This window comes from Pezoporus wallicus, unplaced genomic scaffold (assembly GCF_028554395.1).
Source record: "Pezoporus wallicus isolate ANWC-B61680 ecotype Strahan unplaced genomic scaffold, APGP_CSIRO_Pwel_v1 contig_6597, whole genome shotgun sequence".
In the NCBI taxonomy this organism is placed as follows: domain Eukaryota; kingdom Metazoa; phylum Chordata; class Aves; order Psittaciformes; family Psittacidae; genus Pezoporus; species Pezoporus wallicus.
In genome coordinates this window covers 928,883-947,816 of record NW_026635331.1, presented here as the reverse complement: position 1 = coordinate 947,816, position 18,934 = coordinate 928,883, and the positions used below count along the sequence as shown (strand labels likewise).

General features: G+C 37.9%; 1 protein-coding gene across 11 annotated transcripts in view; it reads left to right on the top strand.

The window, feature by feature from the left end:
* INPP4B (inositol polyphosphate-4-phosphatase type II B) overlaps positions 1-17,122 on the top strand; it is a 311,298-nt gene extending 294,176 nt beyond the window's left edge. For 8 of the 11 annotated variants that reach the window (XM_057419376.1, XM_057419368.1, XM_057419360.1 and 5 more), the window contains one exon: positions 13,655-15,035. In XM_057419376.1, the coding sequence (XP_057275359.1) occupies positions 13,655-13,829 (175 nt within the window). In that variant the 3' untranslated portion in view covers positions 13,830-15,035. Of the gene's footprint in view, positions 1-13,654; positions 15,036-15,077 lie in introns of those variants that run through there. The other 3 variants (XM_057419340.1, XM_057419328.1, XM_057419318.1) reach the window with 3 other exon arrangements.
* Positions 17,123-18,934: the final 1,812 nt, after the last annotated feature.

Below are 18,934 nucleotides of genomic sequence, written 5' to 3'. Positions count from 1 at the left end.
TGTGGTGATAACAGCCAGTGTCTCCCTCAAATTCTTTGAATTTAGAAATTGATGTCTTTCCTAAAATACTGGTTTGTGCCCTGTATCTTTAATACACTCAGCTGACAAACAGCCTTTATCTGAAATAAAACTGCAATAGCTATAGGAAAGTCCAAGGATCTAAACCTACAGACACTGGTTAGAAATATAGACACCCCACAGAGGAGGTCACAAACATTCCAACACATGGCTTTCTGTGGCGTGATCTCTGTGATCAGTGGTTATATATTACCATATAGCCACACTGGGCTAGCAGAAGCCAAAAGACCTTTTCCCAGACAGGACCAACACCTGCTATTGCGGTGGGCTGCTTTATTCAAATACTAAAACTTTGATATTACTGCATTACAAAATGCATTAAGCATCCAGTTTCCATTGTAAATGAAGCAGTGTATTACCTCAACAGTTACTTTTGAAGCTATCTGCAACTTCAAACACAGATGTTAAAACTAATAGAACTAAATGAACCCCCTCTGAATTTTAATCCTTGAATAGAAAAGTGCTTTTTAGTAAGGTTTTCTTAATTACAAGGTTTATTAAATGAAATACATATTACAGTGGAGAGGAACAAGTCAAATGATCTTTTATGGCAAAAATGAAAACTTTAAACTTGCTACCCATACTCCATTGGGCATGGAATGCCAAAAGAGAAATGAAAAGACATTTAATCTTCTTGCAGAGCTTAATGTTCTGTACCACATTGTAACATAGCCCAAGCCAGACAATTGCTTCCTCATAAGTCTTCTTTTTTTTTTTCCTTTTATTTCCATTACAGAGAAAAAAAATCGAGATTGTCCATTCAAAATAGTCTGTAGTCAAACGAGCCTGAAACATTATGTTGTTAGCCATCCCGTTTGACCTTATTTATGGTGCTGGAAAGAAAATCTGAGGCTTGTGTGATTCATTTTTGTAAGTGATGCAGTGGCAGCACAAGTACAGGCTGGAGATCGTAAAGCACTGTAACATGGAAGAAAAAACATTAGTATCTCCTCTTTAGGGAAAAAAATGTTCATAGATAACTCTTTCCTTCCCCCAGGTTGCCTGTTACTTCTTCAGTGGTTAATTATTCTAAACTCAAGAAAACATCATTGAGCCAATGTAAAATTGTCATTTTTTTCCACTGAAAAAAAATCCAGTTTAGGATGCAATATCATGTTTTCAATTTTCTACAGTATTTTTACATGTATTTCATTACTGTGTACCGTACCTGGGAAAATGTCATGTATTATTTCATGCCCCAAAATATTCTGCATTGATGTACATAAACTGATAAGTAGAATTGCTGGCCTCTCACATGCTTTTAGCTCTGTTTGAATCTCCTATCTGCCGTCATTAAGTGTTCCTGCAAAGAGCAAAACTGAATAAAAATAGGGCTAGTAATAGCACTAGTGAGAGTTAAATAAAAGAAATACTGCTTGCCTGTTTTAACCGTGTTGTTCGAGAGGAGAAGGATGTTGTTAACTTAGTGGTATGTAACCAGTGCACAGCAAACTCTGTCCCATGTATATATCAATGAGGTAACAAGAGATGCCTGTAGCTTGACAGTGGTAATTTTTAAAACTTACTTCTGCTGTTAAATGCAGCTTTTGTGTTGTATTGATTTTATTGCAGCTGTCACTAGCAGCACATTAATAGCACATTACAGAACTTACTTTTAACTAACACAAAATTAAATACTAATAAAATGAGACAAGCTTGGTTCCGGCATCCTTTCTGTGTGTAGGCTGGGCTCTGATGAGATGATGTGAAGCTGATCTAGTTTTTAGTAAAGGTTAATTGAGAGTTAAACTATGAAAATGGTTGAGATCTTTTAAAAAAGAACATCGCATGCTTGTCCATATGTAATTGTGCTTATGGCAGAGGATCATTTAAGCAGTTTGAAAGTTTTGGTCTCTGCTGTGTTCTTACCAGTGCAGTAAATCTATGCCAAAAAGGGAAATTGTTTAGTTACTAGAAGCCTGTAAGTGCTGTCCAACGGCCCCAGAAATGCGGTATTAACCAAAAGACAAGGAGAAGGAGGTACTTTTTTATAGTTCATTGGCTGTGAGCAAGTGCTGGGGAGGGCTGTGAATGCTGACACATCTCACTGGGCCTGGAGTGGCACTGTCATTCCCAGGGTGGTTAGTGTGGGATACATTAACAAGATAATTGAAGGGCATTAGCATTTATTAGAAATTAAAAGGGAAGCAGAATTCCTTAAGGCCTGCCATTGTAATAGGCATCTGGGGGGGATGAAGTGTTTCTAATTAACAACTTATGTGCTTTTTTGGCTGCACTGTAGATTTTTCTGTCTGACCGCCTGGCCTCTGGCTCACAGTTACTCAAGCCATACACTTTAAGCATGTGAATAAGTGTTACTGTTTTTCTTAATGACAAAAGAAGCATGAGCAATACCAGGATTAAAATGTCTCAGAATTGACTGGGTTGAGAACTGCATTCTTTTATAGAGTGTGAAACAGAGGTGCTGAAATTGCCCTCAGCACAATCTCATTCAGTGTTGTGTTCTAGGAGCACTGAAGTTATTTCAAAAGATAGGGATTTTCTGGAAAATTGGTGCAACATTGATCTAAAGTGGGAGCACCATCAGATAGTGTCTTGCTGAAATGTTTCTTAAAATGTTTACCTTCCAGCATGCAAAATTACCAGCATACATAATAGATTGTACTGTAGGCAGTATAATCCACCATCTGAGTGAGGGAAGATTTATACCCTCCTGCTATCTTCCATGTCCTATCCTGGGGAAGGAAGGAAATGCTCAAACATTGATACTGGCTTGCTGCTACTTCAGAAGGAAATAGTGGTAGATTATAAGTGAATAAGTTATCCACAAACTCTTTGGTGTTTCTAATTTTATGTGACATGTTTTGGAATTTTCATAGTAAAACGCCGTTTTTTCCACAGTTAAAACCACTTTTAAGACAGTATCTATCTGCTTAGTAGTAAGTGATGGCAATTAGCGGAAAGCCCCACTTCTGAACTGCTTTACACTTACACATGCAGCTTGCTGTGGATGTATCTGGGGATATTCATTCTTAAATTGTCTCTATCCCTGAGACTTCAAAGTTGCAGGAACTGGCAGATTTCTGTAGTTTTTTGCAAGCTGCATTTCCCAAAGCATTGTAGTGACTATTCTGGTGAGAATGTTTCCTCTGTACTGATCACGAGTTTGAGATAACTCAGTCTGCCATACAGAAAAAAATAAAATAAAATATTTAAAAAATGTAGTGTCTGATGGTTCAATCCAGGTCAAGAAGTAAATCTGTGTTTTTTTCATCTGTCAGTGACTTATCTCATCATTAAGTGACACTGCAGTGTAGTGAACTCTTCTTTTTTTCCATTCAGGGAGTCCTGAATGTAGTTCATAGAGCATATCCTAAGAGCTGTATCTTTCATCTTTGGCAAACTCTGAATTACTGTGACTGCACTGATCCAAGCCATGTTCTTCATTTCTTTGTAACAGTAAGGAAAATGTAGCAGTATGATAGAGAGGAAGGTATTTGCCCCTGTGTTATAATTTGTTTTCTTACTCCTTGCTGCTAGCAAAGGCTTTGGGATGCAGGAGGTAAATACACTGTTTATTGAGCCTTCAGTCTATAGTGATCTCAAGTCTTTAAAAGGTCATTTCTTTTCTGGAAATTGTAGGAGGAAAACTGTATGGGTTTGTCATGGTCAGACTAAAGCAAAAACCCAGCACTTTAGCACCAGCTACTAAAAAGAAAATTAACTCTATCCCAGCTTGAAACCAGGACAGGGTTTTCATCTCTTCACTCTCCCTATCACTGCAGTTCTATCTTTGCTTAAAATGTGATGGTCTATGCTAATATTCACTTTCTGAGATACGATGAAGGGAGCTGGGAGAGTCTATCTGAAACTTAATGTGGAACCTGCAGCATCATTTGGCATAAAAATTGCCTTACAAACCTGAGTAGTGACAACAAAGAGAAAAAGCTTGTAAAATATTTCAGCTTCAGTCCTCCTCCTTGGTATCTGAGAAAGAAAAGCCTGAGAACAGGCTCCAAACCAATTTTGGCTGTCTTCTAAATGCTTAAACAAAACAATTAAAGAGAAAACAGTCATATCCACTCTCAATTTCCTATAGAAAGGATTTGTTCTTCAAAGTCTCTACATATATCCTGTTTCCAGAAGGGATGACAGCCACCCTCAAGGCACTTCATAAGAATTTCAGCCCAGCTCTGTCATTTGCTCTGAAGGAAGTGGATGGAAAATGCAGCACATTTGGGATTTGAATAGGATGTTGTTTGCATTTTATGAAACTGTCTTAGTTATGGCTAAAATCAACTTCCTAAACAAAAGATAAGGTGTTTTATTGGTAGGACTGTTGAGTGCAATCTTCAGATTGCAACAGTCTGCATCCCAGCCTATGTGTTTTTGGGTAAATTCTGTTTAGCTGTCGACCTAGTGTGAGTGGGGGCGCTGCATTAGTGCTGCTCCTGGTACCAGTGCCACCAGCTAAAATCAGGGTTTGGTGCATTTTGTGACTGGGGACTCTACATATGTGCTAAATCCCTTTGCATAAATGCACCCTCACAAATGTACTGTGAGGGACATCAGCACTTGAAGAATGGCTGGGATCAGAACAGACCAGGTATCAAACTGCTAATGTTTTCTAAAAAAAACCTGTATCAGTATGTTAGCTGAAAGCAATTAATGAACTGTCATTGTTTATTTGAAATGGAAGAGTGGTTTTCAGATCTTTCCTGTGATTTTTTGTATGACTCATACATTGGTTAATCTCATGATGAGATGAGGTGAATTGGTGTCATTAATCAGCAGCAGTCACATTCCTCCTGTTGTATATCTCAAACTGAATGTGCAGGTATAAAACAGTAAATTACAATATTCAAATTTATACTTCCTGCTGTTCAACACCCTCCTCACTTAAAATGACCCGAATTACAAATGCAATACAGATTGTGATCCTCTGTTTAAACCAACAGTTCTCTCTGATTTTAATTCTGTCATTCTACCCATAGATTTGAACATGTAGAAATTAACATCAGATTTTAAGCATCATTCTTCATGCATGACTGTTTTGGTTGTACAAGAAGCCTTTTTTGCCTCTTAAATCAGCTTTGTCACTTGTCCTCACCATGGGGGAAAAAAGGCTAGAAAAAAATCTTTGCCAGAAGAAGAGGGATGATTCATGAAGATTTTTCATGGTCAACAGGAAGCATTTAAAATCTGATTAGACATATAAAAGAGATAATTTATCATGGGTTTGTTTCACTGTGCTATGTGAGCTGAATATATGATCATATTCTTCATAAAGCTCCCTTGCTATGACAGAAACAGACCGGAAATAAGTGTGACTCACTGGCCAATTATAGTAGTGCCATAACCTTATGGCAGGGAAATGTCTTGTGTATTCAGAACTTACTCAAACATTGTAGTCATCATCATTTCACACCTGCTTAGATCTCTAAGAAACCCCAGATTCATCTTATGGCTTGGTTGTGGTTTTTTTTGTTTGGTTCTTTTCCTGCACGAAGACATAGATCACATTTGCTTTAATATTGGTTGCACATTGGATTGAATTTCAAACCTTGCAAGAGAAGTCTGTCAGGAAAGATTTTGCAATTTTGTCGTGAACATTTCCCATATATGTAATCCTAATACTTTATAGAAGAGTGTCTGGGAAGATTATTAGAACCATATTTTTTGACAGAAAGAGAAACCTTTGTAGAATTTATGTGTAGTACTGCACAGCAGTATTGGTAAATAGTAGAATGAAACAGCAAATCCTCTGCTTGGAGAATAATAGAGGTGAAAATCATGTTTCAAAAACCACTCAGCTGGCTTGACAGGTAAAGAAGAATCTCTGCTGTGAACCCATCACTTTTCAGTTCTGAAGTTAATCTCTGGTAAGAAGACCAGAATGACTTTGCAGGACTTGAAGCCTCTGCCCGTACTTGTAAATTAAAACCCCCTGGGGGATGTTTCTAGGACATGATCTCAGTCATGAAATTATTAAATGTTTCCACATATGATTATGGTGGATTTTAGCACGCTGTTTGGTGAACTCAGGGCAGTTTGGGAGTTGGCATGACCAAGGGACTATTCCCATGTGGGGGCTTCTGGTTGGCAATCTCTTTTGGCCAAAAACGAGACAGAGATACAGACTGTGAACTTGATCTTGCTGTTCAGCTTCAGCAGCCCGGAACTGCTCAGGGTGGATTTAAACTGTTAATTTAGGTGTCTTAAAAACAGCAGTGAGGAAAATGGGTTGTGATTCTAACTGGAATGTTTCATTTATTTTTATTATATTTTCACTGTATGAATTTTGTCAATGTTACTATTTTACTATGTAGTTACTCTTTAATGTTGAAGGAAGAAACATTCTTGGAGGAATCTTGTATAGGTCACAAAGGAAGACACTAATTCTCCTGCATTCAGATGAGATTTCTGAAGTGCTGGACTAACACTGGGGGAGATGTATATTATCAAATAGCACATCTTTTGTGCATATTAGATATAAACCTTGCAGTTGCTCATCTATTTTTCAGTGTTAATGGCACGTTAAAAGGTAACATGGGCAAATAGTAGGGGGTTTACTTTGTGGTGAGCCAACAATTTTGGGACAGAATTAACCAAACTGGGAATTTTTCTGTTTTCCAGATCTGTCTGAAATACTGTCTAAACAAATTAAAAATGTTTAACTTAGCATTTAATATTTCAGCATTTTCTCTTTGACTTTCTCTAATGTAGGACAATATTGAAACAAAAATGGCTTTCACAAACAGGAAGCCAAAATGCTTCTCTTAGACTTTTTCCCATCTTGGGCTGAAACTGTCAGGTGTGGTCTATTATGAATAGATCTGGGTTAACGTGTACTGTATTTTAGGAAGTTTAATATATGCCATGCAATAATCAAACTCTTAACTATATTGTCTAGTTTTGGTAAGTAACAAAATACCTAATTTGGGAACTATTTTTGTTGTTACTAAACTGCAGTCATGTGAAAAAACAAATGGTGTTCTGATGTTTTATCATTGCATATTTAGCAAACAGTAGATGAGCACATGCTTTTGTACCTTTTATCCAAAGTATGAATATTTTCCTAAATTTTATCTCAGAATTAGTTTAATGTCTTAATCTAGACAGTACATACAATCAGCTAATAGATTGTGAATTTTGCCTGCGTATGTGGGGTATGCCTCTCTCTCACTTGCCCCTGGATATTCAAAAACAGCTCAGCTGAAAAAATTGGTGGGAAATTCAGACATTAATAATTAGTTTTAATTAGTTTGACTTCAATGAGAACACATACGCTGGAGATTGAAAGACAGCGGCTGTGTAATTTGGCTTTTTACTTCACCATTCCTTCCCAAGTCCTCATGTCTATCTGTGTGATCACATAAGACAGTTGGGTTTTCCTGGATGTGTTTGTGTGGGTGCAAGACCAAATGTCTCCTAGCCTCTTATTAAGTACTACTGCAAGAGTGTGTATTTATGAATCTGGTGCTCTGCACTGAACCATTATGGCCTGTTCATAGTAGTGTTGAAAATCTGTAATGTGAGCAGAGCTGAGCCTCCAGTACCCTGCTGTTTCTGGCCAGCTCCTCAAAATGGAATCTTTTCCTCTGGGCAGACTGAGGACCCTCAGTAACAGTGGTATAGTTTGAGCACAAAAAACTGAATTACTGTATATTGACTGTTTTTCAAGATCTAGGTGTCATGTCATCATGACTACGTTGTGAACCTGCTGCTTGGCCAAACTCAGTGGACAGGCCTCATGTTATATCTTGTGCTCTCCTTTTTATGTTCTAAATAATGGTGTTAGAAAAGGAACATTTTGGTGTTATAACCAAACAAGGAAGACAAAAGGAGTAGGGAAATAAAGGATACTGATAAAAACAAAAAGAATAGGGAAAAAAGTTGCAGTACAAAAGGTAAAACAAAAACAGGGGGTTAAGGTGAAAATTTGGTAAACACATTGGGTTGTTTGTATTGTTGATATATGTTTAAATCCCTGACTGGATTCAGTTCAGGATTCATATTTGAAGAATACTGGAACAGTATTCTTCGATCTGAACTGCTCATCAGTTTCAGTAATGCCAGTTGTTTGTTTTGAACCAGAGTGGAAATTATAGAATCACATAACCAGCAAAAATTGATTTCTAGCATCTTTTACTGTATCTAATACCATTTAGATTTGAGGGAAAAAATGTATGTTATTGACAACAATATGCATCAGAAAAAGAAATATTATAAAGATTGTTGATACAGAAGATGTCTCTTATGGTTCCCTTCCATTTTCAAACAATGCAGAAACATTTTCTAACAAATTATTGGAGGTTTTATTGTATTGACTTTGTATCTTAACATAAAAGGTTGCTGTATTCTGTTATATGTTTTATCTGAGTTCTGCTGTGATTCAGCAGTCCTCCAGGACTAGTCTGAGATCTGTTTATTGCCTTCTGAAACATGTTTTATTCTTCTAGATATTATAGTGCAGTATCTACATGATGGCCAAGAGATGTTCACAAGGATCCCATCTTTCTCCTTTGAAAACTTTAAGGCTGCCTTCTAGAACTGTAGTGCAGCATGTTGAAACACTTGATTCTTCTCTGAAGTCTTTAGAGTGAATCACAGTAACATATGTAATGTAGAAATTAAGCTGCTTTCACTCAAAAAAAATTGTGGGGTTTTGTTTTGTTTTTTTTAAAAAAAGCAAGCAAGCAGACAGTATTCTGTTTAGAGTCTCTGAGGGCTGAAAACACACTTTACAGGTTTTTTTCTTGAAAGTTCTTGATTGCGATAGTCTTAAAAGGAATAAATAAGCAAAATTGTTTAAGATTAAGAACTGTTAGCAATCCCTTCTAGTTGAAGAAATATTTGTGCTGCTGTTGTTGGATGGGGTTAAAGAGAAGCGTCTCACTTTTGCCATTTGTCTGTGTCAGCACTGGAGTTTGACAAGAAAAACCCAACAGGCTCAGAAACTGCTTGCTTGAGTCTGTCTGCAATAAAGGAAACTTTCCCCAAAGTATGCGTACTGCAAGACATGAATTCAGACTGAAGTCCTGCTAGCACTGGAAGAGCTGCCTATGTATTCTACCTGAAGCACTGCTTTAGGACACTTTAGAATTTCTAGTATCATTAGTAGCTGGAGCTGAAAAAGTTCTAACAAGAGAAGCATATATCCCAAAGCGATAAAATGCAACTCCAAAAACCTTGCTCAGGGATGTCAGTGTGACTGATAATCAAAAGCCAGACTATGCCTTCATATGTGTGCTTAGCTTTATAAGGACTCTTGAGAGGCTTCTTTTTTCCTCACATCATTTTCATTATCTCTGCTCCACTGCTTAGAGGTTCAAACAATTTATCATCTGAATTTAAAAACAACAGAGAATACCTGCTGTTTTGCCTTTGCCTCATTTGATAGGTATGCAGCATTATCCCAATAGGAGTTTAAGATGATAAAATACCAAGTGAGATAGAAGGCAGACTGAAATGGTTATATCATCATTAAACTTACAGCACCCTTGGCTGTTATGATGTTATATTGGTGCTATGTTGTAAGCCTCAAATGAACAATTTGAAAGTAAATAAATAGAAATAGTACTGTAGGCTGGAGAGGTGTTCACGTCCCTAGGCGTTACGGATTTAGAAGCTTTCACTGTTCCTCTTTAAATTGAGTACTTGTGTACAAAATAAAAACTTGGGTATTTTGGGAGTCTTCTTCCTTCCCTTTGGTGTGAGTTGAGAGTATGGTTTGTGATGGAAGGAACATCCAAAACAATGGTTATACCATCCAAAACGATTACTCCACCATAACAGGGTCAGATGTCACTGTTCTGGTTGTGCTGAGTGTCAGTCAGAAGGCAAATCAATCCAGCTGACATGGCACCAGCTGAATTCATGCTGTTTGCAGGAAAACTTCTACAGGTGTTGATGAGCCAGGGGAAGCAGCGTTGTCATGCTGCTGACAGCTGGGTGTAGGGCCTCGCTTTAAGTAGATACATTAGTCACTGCAGAGAATGCTTTAAGATGTGTTAGAAGACATTGTCACTGCAGTGCATTGAAAAGTATTAGCAGAGCTTAGCAAGACACCTGTCTGTGATCAAATATTCCTCTTAAATTAAATGCATGTTTAGGTATTCTGCTCAGCCTGTTCTTAGGAAGCTGACAATGGAGTTGGATCCTCTTGCTCTATTTTGAAGATATCTTATTGAATCTTGCATAGAATGATATGACTAATCTGTGGAACAGAAGTCCCTGTCCCTCAGCTGTTCACTGTGGTTTCTCTGGGGGGAAGATAGGACTTATGTTGAAAGACACTGATCATTGTTTTCAGAATATCAAAGAACAAATGTACTGTAGGTTTTTCTGTTGGAAATAATAGAAGAAATGGCTTTTATCTGCATTTCCATCATTACATCTGCATAAATGTCACTGATGCTAATGGGACTTGTAGAAACATAGATAAAAGACAGTCACACTGTCAATGAGACATGGGGCAAAACAGAGCAAGGCAAATGGCAGAAGTAGGAGGGTTCCTTCCTGAAGAGGCAAATGTGTGTAACTCAGCCAGCTCAGAGTAAAGTGTTAGTTAGCATGCAAAGCTAAAGCTCTACCTCACAGTGGCTAATGCCATGGCTGTGCAAACTTACTGACTGTTGAACTTTGTTGCTGCCTAGGTGGATCATTTCAGAGGAAAGAGTTTGGTCTGTGTATCTGCTGTGCCATAGGTGCACATATGAAGTCTGTGGTGGAAGACAGTCCAAAAGCACCTGGGCTCTGTGACTGGGAAGAAGGACAGTCCAAAAGCACCTGGGCTCTGTGACTGGGAAGAAATAGACAGGAATATGAGGATAGAGCTAGAGCTCTCCATTGTGGGCTTGATGGGGGAGAAGTGAAACCAGCAGGCTCACCTCCAAGAGTAGAAAAGGAGTGAGAGAACAGTGCAAAAGGGTCAAAGAGGCAGACTTTTGGGACCCTGGAGAGATTAAGGAGGGAAAAGGAAAAACAGCAGGCAAAATGTTTTTAAAAGTATATAAAGATACATGATAAAGGAGAAAATTAACAAAGAGCAATGCAGTTAGTCCTCAGCTGATCCCAAATGTTATCACTGTGAGCAGAAGAGGAAGTAAGTTCTGGGGGTGGACCACAGGAAAAAGGTATTACACGCAGTATCACACAGTATGCTAGAGATTGGAAGGGACCTCGAAAGATCATCTAGTCCAATCCCCCGGCCGGAGCAGGAACACCTAGATAATGTTACACAGGAATGTGTCCAGGCAGGTTTTGAATGTCTCCAGGGAAGGAGACTCCACAACCTCCCTGGGCAGCCTGTTCCAGTGTTCCGTCATCCTCACCGAGAAGAAGTTTCTTCTCAAGTTTAAGTGGAACCTCTTGTGTTCCAGTTTGTACCCATTACCCCTTGTCCTATCATTGTTCGCCACTGAGTAGAGCCTGGCTCCATCCTCGTGACACTCCCCCTTTATATATTTATAGACACTAATAAGGTCACCCCTCAGTCTCCTCTTCTCCAAACTATAGAGACCCAGCTCCCTCAGTGTTTCCTCATAAGGGAGATGCTCCACTCCCTTAATCATCTTCGTTGCCCTGCGCTGGACTCTCTCCAGCAGCTCCCTGTCCTTCTTGAACTGAGGGGCCCAGAACTGGACACAATATTCCAGATGGGGTCTCACCAGGGCAGAGTAGAGGGGAAGGAGGACCTCTCTGGACCTACTAACCACCGCCCTTCTAATACACCCCAGGATGCCATTGGCCTTCTTGGCCACAAGGGCACAGTGTTGGCTCATGGTCATCCTGTCGTCCACTAGGACCCCCAGGTCCCTCTCCCCTACACTGCTCTCTAAACAGGTCGTTTCCCAACCTATACTGGAACCTGGGGTTGTTCCTGCCCAGATTCAGGACTCTGCACTTTCCCTTGTTATACTTCATCAAGTTATTCCCTGCCCAACTCTCCAGCCTGTCCAGGTCTCGCTGGATGGCAGCGCAGCCTTCTGGGGTGTCAGCCACTCCTCCCAGCTTAGTGTCATCAGCAAACTTGCTGATAGTACACTCAATTCCCTCATCTAAATCATTGATGAATATATTAAATAATACCTGTCCCAGTACTGACCCTTGAGGCACTCCATTAGTTACAGGCCTCCAACTAGACTCCGCCCCATAGACTACAACTCTCTGGCTTCTCTCCTTCAGCCAGTTCACAGTCCACCTCACTACCTGATCATCCGGACCACACTTCCTCAATTTAGCTGTGAGGATGCTGTGGGAGACTGTGTATTAACTGGGTTGGTCTGAACACAGAGTTATTTCTTTTGGTATAAGCCACAGTGTTGACAAAGTCAGCATATCAAACAGTTCCTTGACAGTTTCTGAAAGAATTTTGTCTAAAATACTGTAAATGCAGTTCTTGCACCTTTCTTGCTATCCAAGCTCAGAAAACTCAACATTGCCTTTTAACATGCAGGTCAGAAGGGCAGGCTTTCTGTAACATGAAGTGATAGCTGCTGTCTTGATGTACCCTTCTCATTTTACCTGGCATTGTGTGATATTACCTTTACTGTTCTGCAGCCTCTTTCTAGTCTGCCAGCATTTTCTTTCTTGAAAATCAGCATAACTGGGACATGTGCTGCTGAAAAAGCACTGTGTCATAATTTGTATATGTGGTTATTCTTAGGTCCACAGGGAAAAATGGTGAGTTATCTTTTCATCCCAGAATATTCATAGTATATAGAAAAGTGAAAATCTTCTAAGTTCTTACTGGCCAAAGGACTAATAAGGACTCCTGAGTATATACCAATGAAGTTAAATTTGGAGGGATTGAAGGGTATAGTTGAACTATACATAATTCTACTTGCAGAGAAGCTACCAAGACTATAATAGAAGAGATTGACAGTGATTTGAAAGAATTCCTGCTGCTCTGACAGGACAGTGACTGTGCAACTTCAAGTGATTTAGTAGAAGTTTGCTGTGACCAGATTAGTTCCTGGCTGAGTTGACTTGACAAAGGTATAAGGTAATTACAGGAATGTAGGTGTGAGCCTTTAAATAGAAAGAACTGCTGTTGACTTCCACCGGCACTGGTGATTTTTTTAAGGAGTCAATATACCGTCATTTAAAACTGTTGAAGGATAGTTGTTAATTCTTTCAAAAAAGAGCACGTGCACATTCTATTTCTGCCTATATATTTCCTAATAAATAATGAAGCAGGACTGAAAAGCCTGCAAACACCATGGAGACAGTCTTTTGTCAGTGTTGCATCGTGACATATGCATGATCTTTTTCTCTTTGCTTCCTTAACTTTTTTTTTAACTTCTCTTATTTCATTTCTGTTTGGTGTGTGTGTGTTCTTTTTAGTGGTAGTATAGTTCATCTCATAAGTTATTTAATGTTAATCGTGAGTACTACTCCAAGGCAACTAGCAGGCTTAATAACCTCTTAGACACCTGGTCATCGCGCTGCTCATATCAGCTGTAGACATAATAAGTACATTGGAAGTACTTATCATAAATTTCTTTCATTGAAATGGTTATATGGTTTCACTTTGTCAAAATACTTAATGTTGGCTTTCTTTGCTGTTTAAATGCTGTTCTGTTTGTTCCTAACTTCCCCTGTTTAACAGCAGACAAATCCAGGGAGCACTGAATGAATCGGATGATCCCGAAACAGGCTGTCTAACTGATAACAAGCCAACTTCTCGACACTTCTATCCTGTCGCCTTGCTGCTTGTCAGCTCACACTTGCTGGTTGTGTGGCTTATCTTGAGTCTTGCTTTGCTATTAGCCAAATATCAATAAACTTCACTTGTGTTCCTTTCTTTTCTACAAACAGCAACAAACTAACTTTAGAAAAAGGAATTATGCTGTAATATTTCTACAATCTCAGACCCCAAGGATTCATCTTTAAGATAGAAATGACTGACATGTATTATGGTTTTGTTTTTTTTTTTTTACTAAACTTTAAGAAATATACTATGCATTGAGTGAATTGATTTGCTCTTTCTGTTTATGGTAAAGCTTTCCCACTTTAATTAGCTCAAAGAAAGCCCGCTTACAATGCTGTCACTGTATACAAGAAGATGTGGAATCCTGAATGCTTGAACTCCTCTTTCCAGAGTAATTAGTCTGACAAAAAAAAATAAGAGGATTAAAAAAGAATTTGCACAACACAAACTAACCCCTAGACCAATATTTCAGGGTGGTGGTTTGTGAGACTTAACTTTCTCTGTATTCTTTTCATTGCTACTAGCTGATGGGATCTTTTTTGTTTAACAAACGATTATTACTTTACTACAACTAACCACTTTCTGTCAAGTAACTAAATGGAATGGAGTAGGTTCTGTTTTGTAATGAAATTCACCTGTTTGTAATTGTTGCTTTAGTTGCTTTTGCTTTCAAGACACTTTTATATTCTTTTTAACAAAGTCCTGTTTATGTCTTGATGCACCACTTTGGCACTTGTGACTTTTGTACTCTATGTGAAGAAACATCATTCCTTTCTAAAGCAGTGTTGCATTGGGCTGTTTGAAAAGCTTTTTTTTATTTTTCTTTTTCTTCATTGCAAAGCTGAACGTACAAGAAATGAAGCAGAGATGAAACTTTCCTTTGCAAATCTCTAGGGCCAGACTTAATAAAATGCCTTATTCCTAGAATACGCATTTTTAGGGCAATGTGTACTCTTAACATATATAGCAAACAATTTGGAAAAAAAACTATGAGAAGGTTTAAGAGACAAATATATTTATGGAATTAGAACAAATTAATAATTAAAGTATTTAAATTATTTTTACTAAACTTTAAAACCTCAAGGGCAAATATATTGGAGGGGGGAAAATCTTATCACCTGTTTCTGAGGGCAATAACTGTACTGGGCCTGGCCTTGGATTTAATTTTGTAAGATGTATCATCACTTGTGGAAAACAGAAATGTAAAGTTGAATCTTTGTTATTTTTACTTCAACTGTTGCTGAAACTCTGCAATGAACAAATAAAGCGTATTTATTTATTCTGTGTTTCATGAAGTTGTACTTTTTCCCCCTTTCACTAGAGAAGGATGCCGCATAGAGAATGTGCTGAAGAATGTCAAATGCAGAAAGTATGCATTCAACATGATACAGCTGATGGCTTTCCCAAAGTACTACAGACCTCCAGAAGGGACATATGGAAAAGCTGACACCTAAGTTTAACAAAAGTGTGATCAGGAACATACATCATGCTAATTAGTGAATATAAAAATCACTGTTTATAGCTTACTAATTGGGAATGTGTAACCAGTTGAGATGTTATTTTTATCAGGTTTCATCATTATACGTTAAAATAACTTCAGTTAGTTATTATGAAATAAAATACCATAAAAAGAAATGGACTGAATATTCTCAAAACCAAATATATTCAACTCTTCTTTGTGAAGTTGAAGGTTAGTATGACTCATACACCAGCTAGAATTAGTTATTTGGGTCATTTGATTGAAGATTACGAAGGCAAATGTCATTTGCTATAGTAACTGAGGTTAGCAATCTGCAAGGTGACATACTGACTCCGAACCAAAACCTGAGATTTGATTTAAGGGGTCTCTTACTGCTGAAAATAGTGTTTTCTGGAACCAGCATGGCACCAAGTTCTTGGTCACTAATGATGAAATCCTTCACGGAAGTGTTTACAAAAGATTCTAATGTTAATGCCTGGGTTAAATATAATTTTAGTAATTACATTTATCTTCTTTACATAAGCATGGTAGCTTCTTAATATGTTTTTAGTAATTACAGCCTGTAATTTCAGTAATTCCATTCTGTTTCCTTGCGGTTTATTTGGATGTATCATTCTTGGCTTGCTGTACCACAGCCAAGTAACACTCATTTCACTTTCTTATAAATCACATCGAAATCAGGGGGATTAATTCTTCAGTAAGGTGACCTGAATTTGACCTGTCCTGTTCACGTTTACTATAAACCCTTAAAACTATATGTTCTTTAGAGATAAGGAAAATTAGTTATATATACAGGAGACAATGTATCTTCATGCTATAAGGACATGTATGTTATTACAGAGCCTAAGAGATATCTTATAATTATGAGTAACCTGCTGTATTAGGACTAGTTAGCCACCGCAGCTGATTTATATCAACTTTGTAATGCTGCATATAGACACTGTAGGATGAAGAACTATCAGCTTTCAAAATGAATGTTAGTGCTTCTGCCAGCTTGTGTTAGTCCTGAAATTTGTCTTGCAAAGAACATGTGTTTTCTAATTGTGTCTATTTATTGCTGCCTTCTGCCTCCCAGAGAGAAATACAATTAACCCCCCCCACTATTCACTGGTTACTGACCTTTATGTAATGCCTTAATTTTGAGAAAAAAAAATACCTGGAGCAGAAGTGTGAGAATTTTATTTGAATGAAACCACACTGGGAATGTGCACATCTGGAGGAAATTGTAATTACCATGGATAAAGAAGTTAATGTTTTCTTACTGCTATGGAAGTCAAAGAAATGTTAATGAACTGTGAGTTATAACTTGTTGCTTTTAATCCATTAATACCCATTACCTGGGTATAAATCTGTAACTATGCCAGTAAAAATTATATTTAAGAGCCTGATTCTGCAAATTCTAATTGGATAAGTACATGCAGATGACCTAAAATTAAAGCCATCTTGTATATTTGCATGATCAGGCTTTGGGGCTCATAGAACATCAGGAAGAGACCCTTGTTCCAATATTCACTGACTTCAGTGAAGACAGGAATTCACCTATACAATATGTTTACCTAACTAATTGGAACCTTTTTCAAAGAAAAGTAGTTCATTTAAATGGTGTGTTGGTGCATCTGTTGATTATTTTATAATGCACTGTCATGAGTTACTTCTTTGTTCTTCTGGAATGTGTTACTTCGACAGATGTCAAAAGAGTTGGTGTTGCATCATAGCTAAGCTCAGGCAGATGAGAATATAATGCCTTGATTTTTTTCCTGTTGTGTAGCAGTAGAAGTGGGCAGTACTCATTGGGTGGGTGGACATGTTCATAAATTTTTGTTTGGGTCTTTAACTATAGCATAGCTGATCTGTACAGAACTTTTTTGTGGATATATGGAACCTAAGTCTTCCTAGGGCAGTAATGTAATGTTCTGTTGCTGCACTAGTCCTCACTATCTGCTATGTTATTAGCTTAAAAATACCTACATGTGCAATTTAGAACTAGCAGTAAATTCCTTGTGCATCTCTGAAATAATCCTAGAGATGTACAGGAGAGAATGCTGCCTTCCTACTGTAATTCTGAAACCAGCTGTAAAAGTCTCTGTGGGGATGGTATTCACTGGTGAGTACTATGGTTTCCTATAATTCTTCATTTCATGTCCCATGGGCATCCTGTCAAGTTCAAAATATGAAATTCTATGGATTGTCTTCTTATCAGGAAAATAGCCTTTCAAGATCTTGTCTCAGCACTTTAATCCCATTTTGGTTCTAAATTGCTGTTAACACTATCATGTTACTTTTCTATTGAAGATTTTTTCCCCATATACTTTCTGGGGGGTGGTTGGATGGGGAAAAAAAAAAAAAGGCATTGCATTCCTGTCCTTTTTTGTTTTAACAGCCTTTCCCATCATGTCTTCTGAAACTAAATAAAACAGAAAAGAAACCAAACCCCACATCAGTGTACTACAGTGAAACTTCATTGAGCTTGGGCCATTACAGAAGAGTAGGCTGGGTTTTGAGCTGAATAGGCTGAACTATTTTAAGCCAGTTGTTTTATAGGAACATGTTTTTGTAGGTCATGATACCCTTGTATACCAACTGGTGTGGTTCAAAGTCTCCTAAAAGAGCCTTGTTGCTGCTTCAGTACTGAATCAGGCTCAAATGTTTCCTGGTTTGGTCATTGCCTGCTGTGGGCTACTGGAGGTCATACAAGCAAAGGCTGGGTCATTAAAGGAGAACTGTTAGCTGAGCATGGATTCCAAACAAGTGGGTTTTCTGGATTGCTTTTTATGAAGAAACAAAGAGGGTTTGCTGCAGTTTGATAGTTACATTACTCGGAGTACTCTTTGTGGAAGCTGCTTCAACCCCTGTGCATTGTTTGAATGCCTAACAGATGAGTTAAATCATCTTTGAGGTGTTGCACTATCCTTGTAGTTCTCTGTGAGTAAAATTAAGCAGATGAGGTTTTATGAACAAACTACACCATTTGTTTTGCAAAGGGTTAAGAGAAGTATTCTGATTTTGGTGGCAGATTCACAGAAGATGTTCCATATCTCCTCTGTTAAAACTTTTCTAAGTTATGAAATAATCTACTTTGAGGGCAGAGCAGTTCTCTAGGGCTAGGAGATGAACCTCCAAAGATATATCTGGTATCTAAAGCTAAATCCTGCTTACTTACTGAGGACATTATTTGTAGAAATAAAGTCATCAGGATCTGCCTTGAGCAATCCTGAAATAAGGGACTCTAGCTTTGAATATATGTATAATGCATTACAGGTTTATATAGAGGGTTTGTACCACAGACTAGTGTCTAAATAGAGGTTAAAGTAGGTGTTTTTTTTTCCTCAGAGTTGACTGTAATACTGTTACAATGCATAGCATGCCTATACCTGATGTTATTGATTGGCCTTCTTTTAGGAAGTATAAAATATGTTCTTGTTAATGTTTATACTTTGGCTTTTATAGAGCAACTAGGGGACAGAAGTTTTTCATTATGTTATCTGATTTGTGTGTATGTGAAGTTGTGTATTTTCATGGAATGCTAGCAATGTATGTATTATAAAGAAAAAACAATTTAGGAGGACAGCCGAAACAAAATGTTAACTGAGGAAGAGCCTTAATTTTTTGTGCTGTCTGGATTTTGGCGTTAGGTAAATGGAATAAGGGAATTAACAAATACTTTATGTGTCTAAATCAATCAGTCCTGATGAAAATTC